At 48.5% G+C, this 12,077-nt stretch overlaps 2 protein-coding genes across 4 annotated transcripts in view; both read left to right on the top strand.

Annotated features, from left to right (window-relative positions):
* Positions 1 to 11,702, top strand: part of LOC124001322 (alpha-actinin-1) — a 115,121-nt gene extending 103,419 nt beyond the window's left edge. Inside the window, exons 16-23 of one of the 3 annotated variants that reach the window (XM_046308027.1) lie at positions 6 to 188; positions 381 to 515; positions 2,943 to 3,122; positions 3,244 to 3,390; positions 6,711 to 6,791; positions 7,838 to 7,903; positions 8,365 to 8,523; positions 10,653 to 11,702. In XM_046308027.1, coding sequence (XP_046163983.1) covers positions 6 to 188; positions 381 to 515; positions 2,943 to 3,122; positions 3,244 to 3,390; positions 6,711 to 6,791; positions 7,838 to 7,903; positions 8,365 to 8,523; positions 10,653 to 10,811 — 1,110 coding nt within the window. In that variant the 3' untranslated portion in view covers positions 10,812 to 11,702. The remainder of the gene's footprint in view (positions 1 to 5; positions 189 to 380; positions 516 to 2,942; positions 3,123 to 3,243; positions 3,391 to 6,710; positions 6,792 to 7,837; positions 7,904 to 8,364; positions 8,524 to 10,652) is intronic. The other 2 variants (XM_046308025.1, XM_046308026.1) reach the window with 2 other exon arrangements.
* LOC124001333 (deubiquitinase DESI2-like) overlaps positions 1 to 12,077 on the top strand; it is a 1,147,470-nt gene that overhangs the window by 224,150 nt on the left and 911,243 nt on the right. The gene's annotated exons all lie outside the window — the stretch shown is intronic.

The following is a 12,077-nucleotide window of genomic DNA, read 5'->3' as shown; positions in this document are numbered from 1 at the left end:
CACAGGGTCTCAGTACAGCCCACGAGCAGTTTAAAGCCACTCTCCCTGATGCGGATAAGGAACGCGGTGCCATCCTGGGCATTCACAATGAGATCGCCAAGATAGTGGCCACTTATCATGTGAACATGGCTGGTACCAACCCTTACACCACCATCAACCCTCAGGACATCAACGCCAAATGGGACAAGGTACACGAGTTGCAAAATTCCCAGGTTCTCCAGATATCCTGGTTGGAGGATTCCTGCACTACCTTCTTATTATCATCTAGTGTCCAAGGGGTTAAACCTCATCAGGTGACCAAGGTACTTAGATAGCAGAGGGATAAAACAAGCCCTCGTGGGTCTAACTACGTGTTTGTCCCATTGTCTGTCATTCCCCAGGTGAGACAGCTGGTTCCCCAGAGGGACCAGGCTCTGATCGAAGAGCACGCCCGGCAGCAGAACAACGAGCGTCTCCGCAGGCAGTTCGCCAACCAAGCCAACGTCATCGGGCCCTGGATCCAGACCAAGATGGAGGTCAGTCCACACACTTATCCTAGACCAACCCCTGACCTCTAACCTTTACCCTAACCCTACCCCAACCAAGCCAACGTCATCGGGCCCTGGATCCAGACCAAGATGGAGGTCAGTCCACACACTTATCCTAGACCAACCCCTGACCTCTAACCTTTACTCTAACCCTAACCCAACCAAGCCAACGTCATCGGGCCCTGGATCCAGACCAAGATGGAGGTCAATCCACACACTTATCCTAGACCAACCCCTGACCTCTAACCTTTACCCTAACCCTAACCCAACCAAGCCAACGTCATCGGGCCCTGGATCCAGACCAAGATGGAGGTCAGTCCACACACTTATCCTAGACCAACCCCTGACCTCTAACCTTTACCCTAACCCTAACCCAACCATGCCAACGTCATCGGGCCCTGGATCCAGACCAAGATGGAGGTCAGTCCACACACTTATCCTAGACCAACCCCTGACCTCTAACCTTTACTCTAACCCTAACCCAACCAAGCCAACGTCATCGGGCCCTGGATCCAGACCAAGATGGAGGTCAATCCACACACTTATCCTAGACCAACCCCTGACCTCTAACCTTTACCCTAACCCAACCAAGCCAACGTCATCGGGCCCTGGATCCAGACCAAGATGGAGGTCAGTCCACACACTTATCCTAGACCAACCCCTGACCTCTAACCTTTACCCTAACCCAACCAAGCCAACGTCATCAGGCCCTGGATCCAGACCAAGATGGAGGTCAGTCCACACACTTATCCTAGACCAACCCCTGACCTCTAACATTTACCCTAACCCTAACCCAACCAAGCCAACGTCATCAGGCCCTGGATCCAGACCAAGATGGAGGTCAGTCCACACACTTATCCTAGACCAACCCCTGACCTCTAACCTTTACTCTAACCCTAACCCAACCAAGCCAACGTCATCAGGCCCTGGATCCAGACCAAGATGGAGGTCAGTCCACACACTTATCCTAGACCAACCCCTGACCTCTAACCTTTACTCTAACCCTAACCCAACCAAGCCAACGTCATCAGGCCCTGGATCCAGACCAAGATGGAGGTCAGTCCACACACTTATCCTAGACCAACCCCTGACCTCTAACCTTTACCCTAACCCAACCAAGCCAACGTCATCAGGCCCTGGATCCAGACCAAGATGGAGGTCAGTCCACACACTTATCCTAGACCAACCCCTGACCTCTAACATTTACCCTAACCCTAACCCAACCAAGCCAACGTCATCAGGCCCTGGATCCAGACCAAGATGGAGGTCAGTCCACACACTTATCCTAGACCAACCCCTGACCTCTAACCTTTACTCTAACCCTAACCCAACCAAGCCAACGTCATCAGGCCCTGGATCCAGACCAAGATGGAGGTCAGTCCACACACTTATCCTAGACCAACCCCTGACCTCTAACCTTTACCCTAACCCTATCCAACCAAGCCAACGTCATCGGGCCCTGGATCCAGACCAAGATGGAGGTCAATCCACACACTTATCCTAGACCAACCCCCGACCTCTAACCTTTACCCTAACCCTAATCCAACCATGACAACGTCATCAGGGCCTTGTATCGAAAACAAGATGGAGGTGACCCAGAGTAGAGAACCAGAATGTTCTATTCATTCTATTTCCATGGTCCAAAGTCCAGGCAGAGCAGAAATGACCATTAGTATTGAACTTACTGGCTCCATAGGTTCCTTTGGGGGTATTGCTATCAATATCAGAACACTGCACTGTAATGTCCTGTAGAACTGGACTTGGGACTTGTGACTGGACTTGGACTCAGAATGCTTGGGACTTGTGACTGGACTTGGACTCAGAATGCTTGGGACTTGTGACTGGACTTGGACTGAATGCTTGGGACTTGTGACTGGACTTGGACTGAATGCTTGGGACTTGTGACTGGACTTGGACTGAATGCTTGGGACTTGTGACTGGACTTGGACTCAGAATGCTTGGGACTTGTGACTGGACTTGGACTGAATGCTTGGGACTTGTTACTGGACTTGGACTTGTGGTTTAGTGACTTGACTACAATACTGGCATCCTGGGTGTACAATCCACAACTCATATTACCAGCCCCTACCGTCCGGCCCCACGGACCGCCATGAAAAAGAGTGTCACTTCGTAGTCAGGGTTCTCAGAGAGAGGTGCTGGTTTAGAGGTGAGGTCGGGTCTGGGTTAGAGGTGAGAGCAGTTTTGGTTCTTTGTTCTCATGCCTGTTTTTCACCAACCAATTCAAACAGTCTCTGTTCTCTAGTCTCTATTCTGTCCAGTTGGGGTTTAACCCTTCCTCTCCTGGGGATGGTTTTATACTCGGCAGAATGATTTAACTCAAACATTCTGTCCAGTTGGTTTTGCTGAAGCCCCTCCTCCTCCTCCTCCTCCTCCTCCATGTTTCTCTCTCTGCAGGAGATTGGTCGTATCTCCATCGAGATGCACGGAACCCTGGAGGATCAGCTGACCCACCTCCGCCAATACGAGAAGAACATTGTCAACTACAAGCCAAAGATCGACCAATTGGAGGGAGACCACCAACTGATTCAGGAAGCTCTCATCTTCGACAACAAGCACACCAATTACACCATGGAGGTAAGAACGCAAACGATATCGAGATCGGGTACAATTCTTATTGAGAACCGCAGAACCCTCACAATACGTTTTTGAATGTGTGACCTTACGATGACTATCTTGGGTCTGATCCCCCCCGCAGCATATCCGTGTGGGCTGGGAGCAGCTCCTGACCACCATCGCCAGAACCATCAACGAGATCGAGAACCAGATTCTGACGCGGGACGCCAAGGGCATCAGCCAGGACCAGATGAACGAGTTCAGAACCTCCTTCAACCACTTCGACAGGGTCAGTTTCACAGAGAAGAGACCGTACAGGTGGGGGGGGGTTTGACCGTTTCAGGGATGAAGAGGTGCTGTGGGGGGGGTTAGACCGTTTTAAACCGAGCCCCACCTACACACTCCCCCGTATCCCCAACCGAGCCTTTATAGACTCCTCCTACACACTCCTCCGTATCCCCAACCGAGCCTTTATAGATGGACTCCACCTACACACTCCACCTACACACTCCACCTACACACCCCACCTACACACTCCACCTACACACCCCACCTACACACTCCACCTACACACTCCTCCGTATCCCCAACCGAGCCTTTATAGATGGACTCCACCTACACACTCCACCTACACACCCCACCTACACACTCCACCTACACACTCCGCCGTATCCCCAACCGAGCCTTTATAGATGGATTCCACCTACACACTCCTCCGTATCCCCAACCGAGCCTTTATAGACTCCACCTACACACTCCTCCTACACACTCCTCCTACACACTCCCCCGTATCCCCAACCAAGCCTTTATAGACTCCTCCTACACACTCCACCGTATCCCCAACCAAGCCTTTATAGACTCCTCCTACACACTCCACCGTATCCCCAAGCAAGCCTTTATAGACTCCACCTACACACCCCTCCGTATCCCCAACTGAGCCTTTATAGACTCCACCTACACACTCCTCCTACACACTCCTCCTACACACTCCCCCGTATCCCCAACCAAGCCTTTATAGACTCCTCCTACACACTCCACCGTATCCCCAACCAAGCCTTTATAGACTCCTCCTACACACTCCACCGTATCCCCAACCGAGCCTTTATTGACTCCACCTACACACTCCTCCATATCCCCAACTGAGCCTTTATAGACTCCACCTACACACCCCACCTACACACTCCACCTACACACTCCTCCGTATCCCCAACTGAGCCTTTATAGACTCCACCTACACACTCCTCCGTATCCCCAACTGAGCCTTTATAGACTCCACCTACACACCCCACCTACACACTCCACCTACACACTCCTCCGTATCCCCAACTGAGCCTTTATAGACTCCACCGTTACATTTCTCCATGACCTCATGCATTCTTCCGTCGCCACGCTATTGTTAATCCGTCAGTAATAACCTAAGTTAAATAACTATGGAAGGGAAATCGTTCTAGTGTCTGTCACGTCTTTCCGCTCGCGATGAGGCAGTGTTGAATTAAAAATAGTTTTTTGTTTGTTTTTTTTAGGGCGGTTATGAGTTCGTGAGGTTTATTGGAGTCTGTTGGAGGCAGATATGTAGGGACAACTTTTCCCCCAGAGACATGTGGCTGTAGAGTGTGTCCCTATGGCCTTACAAGGTTTTACAGTCATGTCTCAGACTAAGGGGAAAAATATGTTTCATACCAGGGTTTCACAACCTCGCCCCCCGCCCTCCTCCCCCCTACCCAGCACAACGCAGCTGATTCAAATAATCAAGCTTTGAATTTCTGAATCAGTTCCGAGGGGCAAAACCCTAAATGTTCACCACTTGACTTTGGGAACCACTGTGTTACATGATGTATGAGGGACATATATGCCTGTCGCACACCGTAACCCAAAGCCCGGGACTCAAATGTTTGCCTGTCACACTGTGCCGAACGAACTACCTCTGAATGAATGTCCTGTCACTGGACCAAACACAGCACTGTGTCACAGCCTCAGCACCTCAGGTCCTAACGTGTGTTGTGTTCTCTGTCTCTTCTTGTGCACGGCCCCAACCTCTTATCAACCGTACTCCCCTATCCCCAACCCCTTATCATCCATCCACCCCTATCCCCAACCCCTTATCAACCGTACTCCCCTATCTCCAACCCCTTATCAACCCTACTCCCCTATCCCCAACCCCTTATCATCCATCCACCCCTATCCCCAACCCCTTATCATCCATCCACCCCTATCCCCAACCCCTTATCATCCATCCACCCCTATCCCCAACCCCTTATCAACCGTACTCCCCTATCTCCAACCCCTTATCAACCGTACTCCCCTATCCCCAACCCCTTATCATCCATCCACCCCTATCCCCAACCCCTTATCATCCATCCACCCCTATCCCCAACCCCTTATCATCCATCCACCCCTATCCCCAACCCCTTATCATCCATCCACCCCTATCCCCAACCCCTTATCATCCATCCACCCGTATCATCCATCCATCCACCCCTATCCCCAACCCCTTATCATCCATCCACCCCTATCCCCAAACCCTTATCAACCATCCATCCACCCTTATCCCCAACCCCTTATCATCCATCCACCCCTATCCCCAAACCCTTATCATCCATCCATCCACCCTTATCCCCAACCCCTTATCATCCATCCATCCACCCCTATCCCCAACCCCTTATCATCCATCCATCCATCCACCCTTATCCCCAACCCCTTATCATCCATCCATCCACCCCTATCCCCAAACCCTTATCATCCATCCACCCCTATCCCCAACCCCTTATCATCCATCCACCCCTATCCCCAACCCCTTATCATCTATCCATCCACCCCTATCCCCAACCCCTTATCATCTATCCATCCACCCCTATCCCCAACCCCTTATCATCCATCCACCCCTTATCATCCATCCACCCCTATCCCCAACCCCTTATCATTCATCCACCCCTATCATCCATCCACCCCTATCCCCAACCCCTTATCATCTATCCATCCACCCCTATACCCAACCCCTTATCATCCATCCACCCCTATCCCCAACCCCTTATCATCTATCCATCCACCCCTATCCCCAACCCCTTATCATCCATCCACCCCTATCATCCATCCACCCCTATCCCCAAACCCTTATCATCCATCCACCCCTATCCCCAAACCCTTATCATCCATCCACCCCTATATCCAACCCCTTGTCAATCCAACACCCCACATCTCTTTCTGCATGATACACCCCTACCCTCTCCTATCTACCCTACCCCTCCTGTCTACTTCACCCAACCCTTTCACTGACACCCCTCTAACAACCCCTCTGACACCCCTCTGACAACCCCTCTGACACCCCCTGACAACCCCTCTGACACCCCCTAACAACCCCTCTGACACCCCCTGACAACCCCTCTGACACCCCCCTGACACACTTGTTCCATGTGTGCTGTGCTGCATGAACTGTGGCTTTACCTGATACCTGGCACACCTCCACATGGCCCTTCACACCTGGTATACCTGGCCTTGCCCTGTACCTGGCGTTTCACACCTGGCACACCTGGCCTGGGCTCCTACCTGGCTCTTCACACCTGGCACATCTGACCCTTCACACCCGGCCCCCTACCACACCTGACACCCCAGGACCACTCGGGCACTCTGGGGGCTGAGGAGTTCAAGGCCTGCCTGATCAGTCTGGGCTTCGATATCGCCAACGATGCACAGGTACTGAACACAACTCCACACTGCAGGGGCCTGAGGTTAACGATGTCATTTTGTTCTCTTTGTTTTGTACCTTTTATTCCCTTCCATCCCCCCTCTACCTCAATTTATTCCCTGTACCCACCTCTATCCCCCTTCTACCTCAATTTATTCCCTGTACCCACCTCTATCCCCCTTCTACCTCAATTTATTCCCTGTACCCACCTCTATCCCCCTTCTACCTCAATGTATTCCCTGTACCCACCTCCATCCCCCTTCTACCTCAATTTATTCCCTGTACCCACCTCTATCCCCCTTCTACCTCAATTAATTTCCTGTACCCACCTCTATCCCCCTTCTACCTCAATTTATTCCCTGTACCCACCTCTATCCCCCTCTACCTCAATGTATTCCCTGTACCCACCTCTATCCCCCTTCTACCTCAATTTATTCCCTGTACCCACCTCTATCCCCCTCTACCTCAATTTATTCCCTGTACCCACCTCTATCCCCCTTCTACCTCAATTTATTCCCTGTACCCACCTCTATCCCCCTTCTACCTCAATTTATTCCCTGTACCCACCTCCATCCCCCTTCTACCTCAATTTATTCCCTGTACCCACCTCTATCCCCCTTCTACCTCAATTAATTTCCTGTACCCACCTCTATCCCCCTTCTACCTCAATTTATTCCCTGTACCCACCTCTATCCCCCTTCTACCTCAATTTATTCCCTGTACCCACCTCTATCCCCTTCTACCTCAATTTATTCCCTGTACCCACCTCCATCCCCCTTCTACCTCAATTTATTCCCTGTACCCACCTCTATCCCCCTTCTACCTCAATTTATTCCCTGTACCCACCTCTATCCCCCTCTACCTCAATTTATTCCCTGTACCCACCTCTATCCCCCTCTACCTCAATTCTTCTTCTTCTTCTGTCCACCCCCATCTTAATGTCCACCTGGGTACCTGTGACATCCCTCCCCTACTTTATCCTCCCCCATATTTCCTCTTCTACCTTTCAATCTGTTCGTCCTTCGTACTGTTTGTCCCTGGCTGGTACCTGTAGAAGAAAACAGGGATGATGGAATCGGAAGACTTCAAAACCTGCCTTATCTCCCTCGGTTACAACATGGTAAAGCCAAACCACCCGTTCCATCTCGCCCTCTGTCAAGTACCCTCCTATGTGTGCCTATGAACCTATAAATGTATCCATATGTGTCTGTCTGCCTTGTAGCCATTTGTGGAAAGGCAACAAATGTTCACTTGTCTCTTCAAGATCAGTCCACATTCATTTGAAAACAAAAACGGTCCACCAATCACGATCAGATTGATCTCTTAACGAGAAAATACGTCTTGTCTCTCATTTACAGTCTAAAAAGTATAGTTTGTTTACGTCATAGCCTGAGACCTGGTTAAAAGCAGTCCACTATATTATAGGGACTGGTATGCCATTTGGAACACAGTCTATATATCACCTTTATGTGAAAGCTCCATCTGCTAACTGCAGTATGTGATGTGATGCTTGCAGTGTATTTGCTTGTTGCTCTGGTGATGGTCTCCTTGGTGATAGTGTTTATGGTTCCTGTCCAATAGGGTGAAGCGGAGTTCTCTCGCATCATGAGCATCGTGGATCCCAACCGGGTGGGCGTGGTCACGTTCCAGGCCTTTATTGATTTCATGTCCCGAGAGACGGCCGATACTGACACCGCTGACCAGGTCATGGCCTCCTTCAAGGTCCTGGCTGGGGACAAGGTAATCATATACATTTAGCAATTATTCAATTAATCAAGCTAGCAAGCAATCAAATCAATCAGTTAATCAACCAATCAGTCAATCAATCAATCAGTTAATCAATCAGTTAAACAATCAGTTAATCAGTTAATCGGTTAATCAATCAGTTAATCAATCAGTCAATCAATCAGTTAATCAATTAATCAGTCAATCAGTTAATCAATCAGTTATTCAGTCAATCAATCAGTTAATCAATCAGTCAATCAATAAATTAATCAGTTAATCAATCAGTTAACCTGTTAGTGATCCCTTCCCGCGCCAATCCTGTTAGCGGGATCAATTTGACAACATCCAGTGAAATAGCAGAGCGCCGAATTATAACTACGGAAATATCAATATTCAATTTAACTGTAAAATATACCTGCAATATATAAAAAATAAACCTTAACATCTTGTTAATCCAGCCGCAGTGTCAGATTTCAAAAAGGCTTTACGGCGAAAGCAGACCATGCGATTATCTGACGACAGCGCCCCGCATACAAACACATTAAAATCATTTTCAACCAGGCAGGTGGCGACACAAAAGTCAGAAATAACAATATAATAAATGCCTTACCTTTGAAGATCTTCTTCTGTTGGCACTCCAAAATGTCCCAGAAACATCACAAATGGTCCTTTTGTTCGATGATGTCCTTCTTTATATCCCCAAAATGTCCATTTATTTGGCGCGTTTGATTCATAAATACACCGGTTCCAACTCGCCCAACATGACTACAAAGGATCTAATAAATTACCTGCAAACTTGGTCCAAACATTTCAAACAACGTTCCTAATCCAACCTCAGGTAACAACGTTCCTAATCCAACCTCAGGTACCAACGTTCCTAATCCAACCTCAGGTATCAACGTTCCTAATCCAACCTCAGGTAACAACGTTCCTAATCCAACCTCAGGTATCAACGTTCCTAATCCAACCTCAGGTAACAACGTTCCTAATCCAACCTCAGGTAACAACGTTCCTAATCCAACCTCAGGTATCAACGTTCCTAATCCAACCTCAGGTATCAACGTTCCTAATCCAACCTCATGTATAAACGTTCCTAATCCAACCTCAGATAACAAAGTTCCTAATCCAACCTAAGGTATCCTAAAACGTAAATAATCGATAAAATTGAAGACGGAGTATACTGTGTTCAATACCGGATAAAAACAACGTAAGGGGCGTTCCAGTTCATGCACACCAAACAGTAGAATCCATCTGGAGTGACACTCACAAAGAATAGCCGTACTTCTTCATTTCTCAAAAGAAAAACATCAACCAATTTCTAAAGAATGTTGCCATCTAGTGGAAGCCATAGGAACTGCAACCAGATTCCTATTAAATAGGGCTTCCAATAGAAAACCAATGGGAAATACTATGACCTCAATTTTTATCCAATGTGGATAGAAAACAGAACTACAATCATCTGGCAGGGCTATAGAGTCAACAGCAGATCTACAGTCATCTGGCAGGGCTATAGAGTCAACAGCAGAACTACAATCATCTGGCAGGGCTATAGAGTCAACAGCAGAACTACAGCCATCTGGCAGGGCTATACAGTCAACAGCAGAACTACAAGCATCTGGCAGGGCTATACAGTCAACAGCAGAACTACAATCATCTGGCAGGGCTATACAGTCAACAGCAGAACTACAGTCATCTGGCAGGGCTATACAGTCAACAGCAGAACTACAGTCATCTGGCAGGGCTATACAGTCAACAGCAGAACTACAATCATCTGGCAGGGCTATACAGTCAACAGCAGAACTACAGTCATCTGGCAGGGCTATACAGTCAACAGCAGAACTACAGTCATCTGGCAGGGCTATACAGTCAACAGCAGATCTACAGTAATCTGACAGGGCTATACAGTCAACAGCAGATCAAAAAGCATCTGGCAGGGCTATACAGTCAACAGCAGAACAACAGTCATCTGGCAGGGCTATACAGTCAACAGCAGAACTACAGTCATCTGGCAGGGCTATACAGTCAACAGCAGAACTACAGTCATCTGGCAGGGCTATACAGTGAATACAGACGTAAACATCAAACATTAAATCCTTATTTACTAAACGAAACTATTCTTCCCTTCTTCTCTCTTCCTACACCAGAACTTCATCATGGCTGATGAGCTTCGTCGTGAGTTGCCTCCTGATCAGGCAGAGTACTGCATCGCCCGCATGGCGCCCTACTCCGGCACCGACGCCGTCCCCGGCGCCCTGGACTACATGTCCTTCTCCACCGCACTCTACGGAGAGAGTGACCTCTGAGTGACCTTTGGATGACCTTTGACCCCTGACCTGGGAGGTTATGCCCTATGAGGTCGCTCACCAGTCTACCTGCTCTCTCCACCGCCCACAAGACCCTCCTACTGCGCCCCCAGTGAGCACAAGACGTTGACAAAATGTCCTTTTGTTTGAAAAGACGTCAAAAATACATATTTCTGGTTGAAAATATGTCATTTTTGGTAAAAATATGTTTTAAAAAATATGTATTTTTGATTGAAAAGACATCAACATCTTGTTCTCACTGGGTCACATCACTTCAGCCCTGCTCTAGTCTGGGTCCCAGATCTGTTGGTGATATCTTACCATACCGTCACTCATCGTTGTCACGCCAGTTTGCCAAAACATCACAAGACAGATCTGGCATCAGGCTAGCTCTGCTCTACAGCGCTCAAAACAGAACAGACAGATCTGGCATCAGGCTAGCTCTGCTCTACAGCGCTCAAAACAGAACAGATAGATCTGGCATCAGGCTAGCTCTGCTCTACAGCGCTCAAAACAGAACAGACAGATCTGGCATCAGGCTAGCTCTGCTCTACAACACTCAAAACATGTTTCTATGTTGCTGGCCTTATATTATATGCCATTGTCATCCTGTCTGCCACTTTCTCCTCTTTCACCCCTTCCACCTCCACCTCCACCGCCCTTACCTTCCTACATTGAATTTGCCCCTAGACGCTGATCTTGGGTCAATTGAGCATTTCCCCCGTTAATGGTTAAGGTTAGGACTGGGAGAGGGGACGCTGATTCTAGATTATGTACCTAGGGAAAATTTCACCCCGGAGAAAGCCCCTCCCCTTCCTTCCTTCCTTCCTTCCTTCCTTCCTTCCTTCCTTCCTTCCTTCCTTCCTTCCTTCCTTCCTTCCTTCCTTCCTTCCTTCCTTCCTTCCTTCCTTCCTTCCTTCCTTCCTTCCTTCTTTCCTTGCTTCCTTCCTTCTTTCTTTCCTTCCTTCCTTCCTTCCTTCCTTCCTTCCTTATTTCCTTCCTTCTTTCCTTCCTTCCTTCCCCACTCCCTCCCTCACACTCTGCCTCAGTTGCACTTGCTTCCTGTGCAGCAATGCAGCAAATCTCTCCAGGTTTACAAAGAGGGGGAGAAATGTATTTCTGTCTTGTTATTGTTTTTCTTCAGAAAATGAATAAAGTTAACATATTTTATTATACAGAACAAAAAAAGTTTTTTTTCTTCACCTGATGAAAAAAATAAAAATAAAGAAAAATTGCTATAATTGCTGAAGACTTATTCCTACTTTG

This window comes from Oncorhynchus gorbuscha, linkage group LG17 (genome assembly GCF_021184085.1).
Source record: "Oncorhynchus gorbuscha isolate QuinsamMale2020 ecotype Even-year linkage group LG17, OgorEven_v1.0, whole genome shotgun sequence".
Taxonomy (NCBI): Eukaryota; Metazoa; Chordata; class Actinopteri; order Salmoniformes; family Salmonidae; genus Oncorhynchus; species Oncorhynchus gorbuscha.
This window is presented reverse-complemented; position numbering and strand designations above follow the sequence as displayed.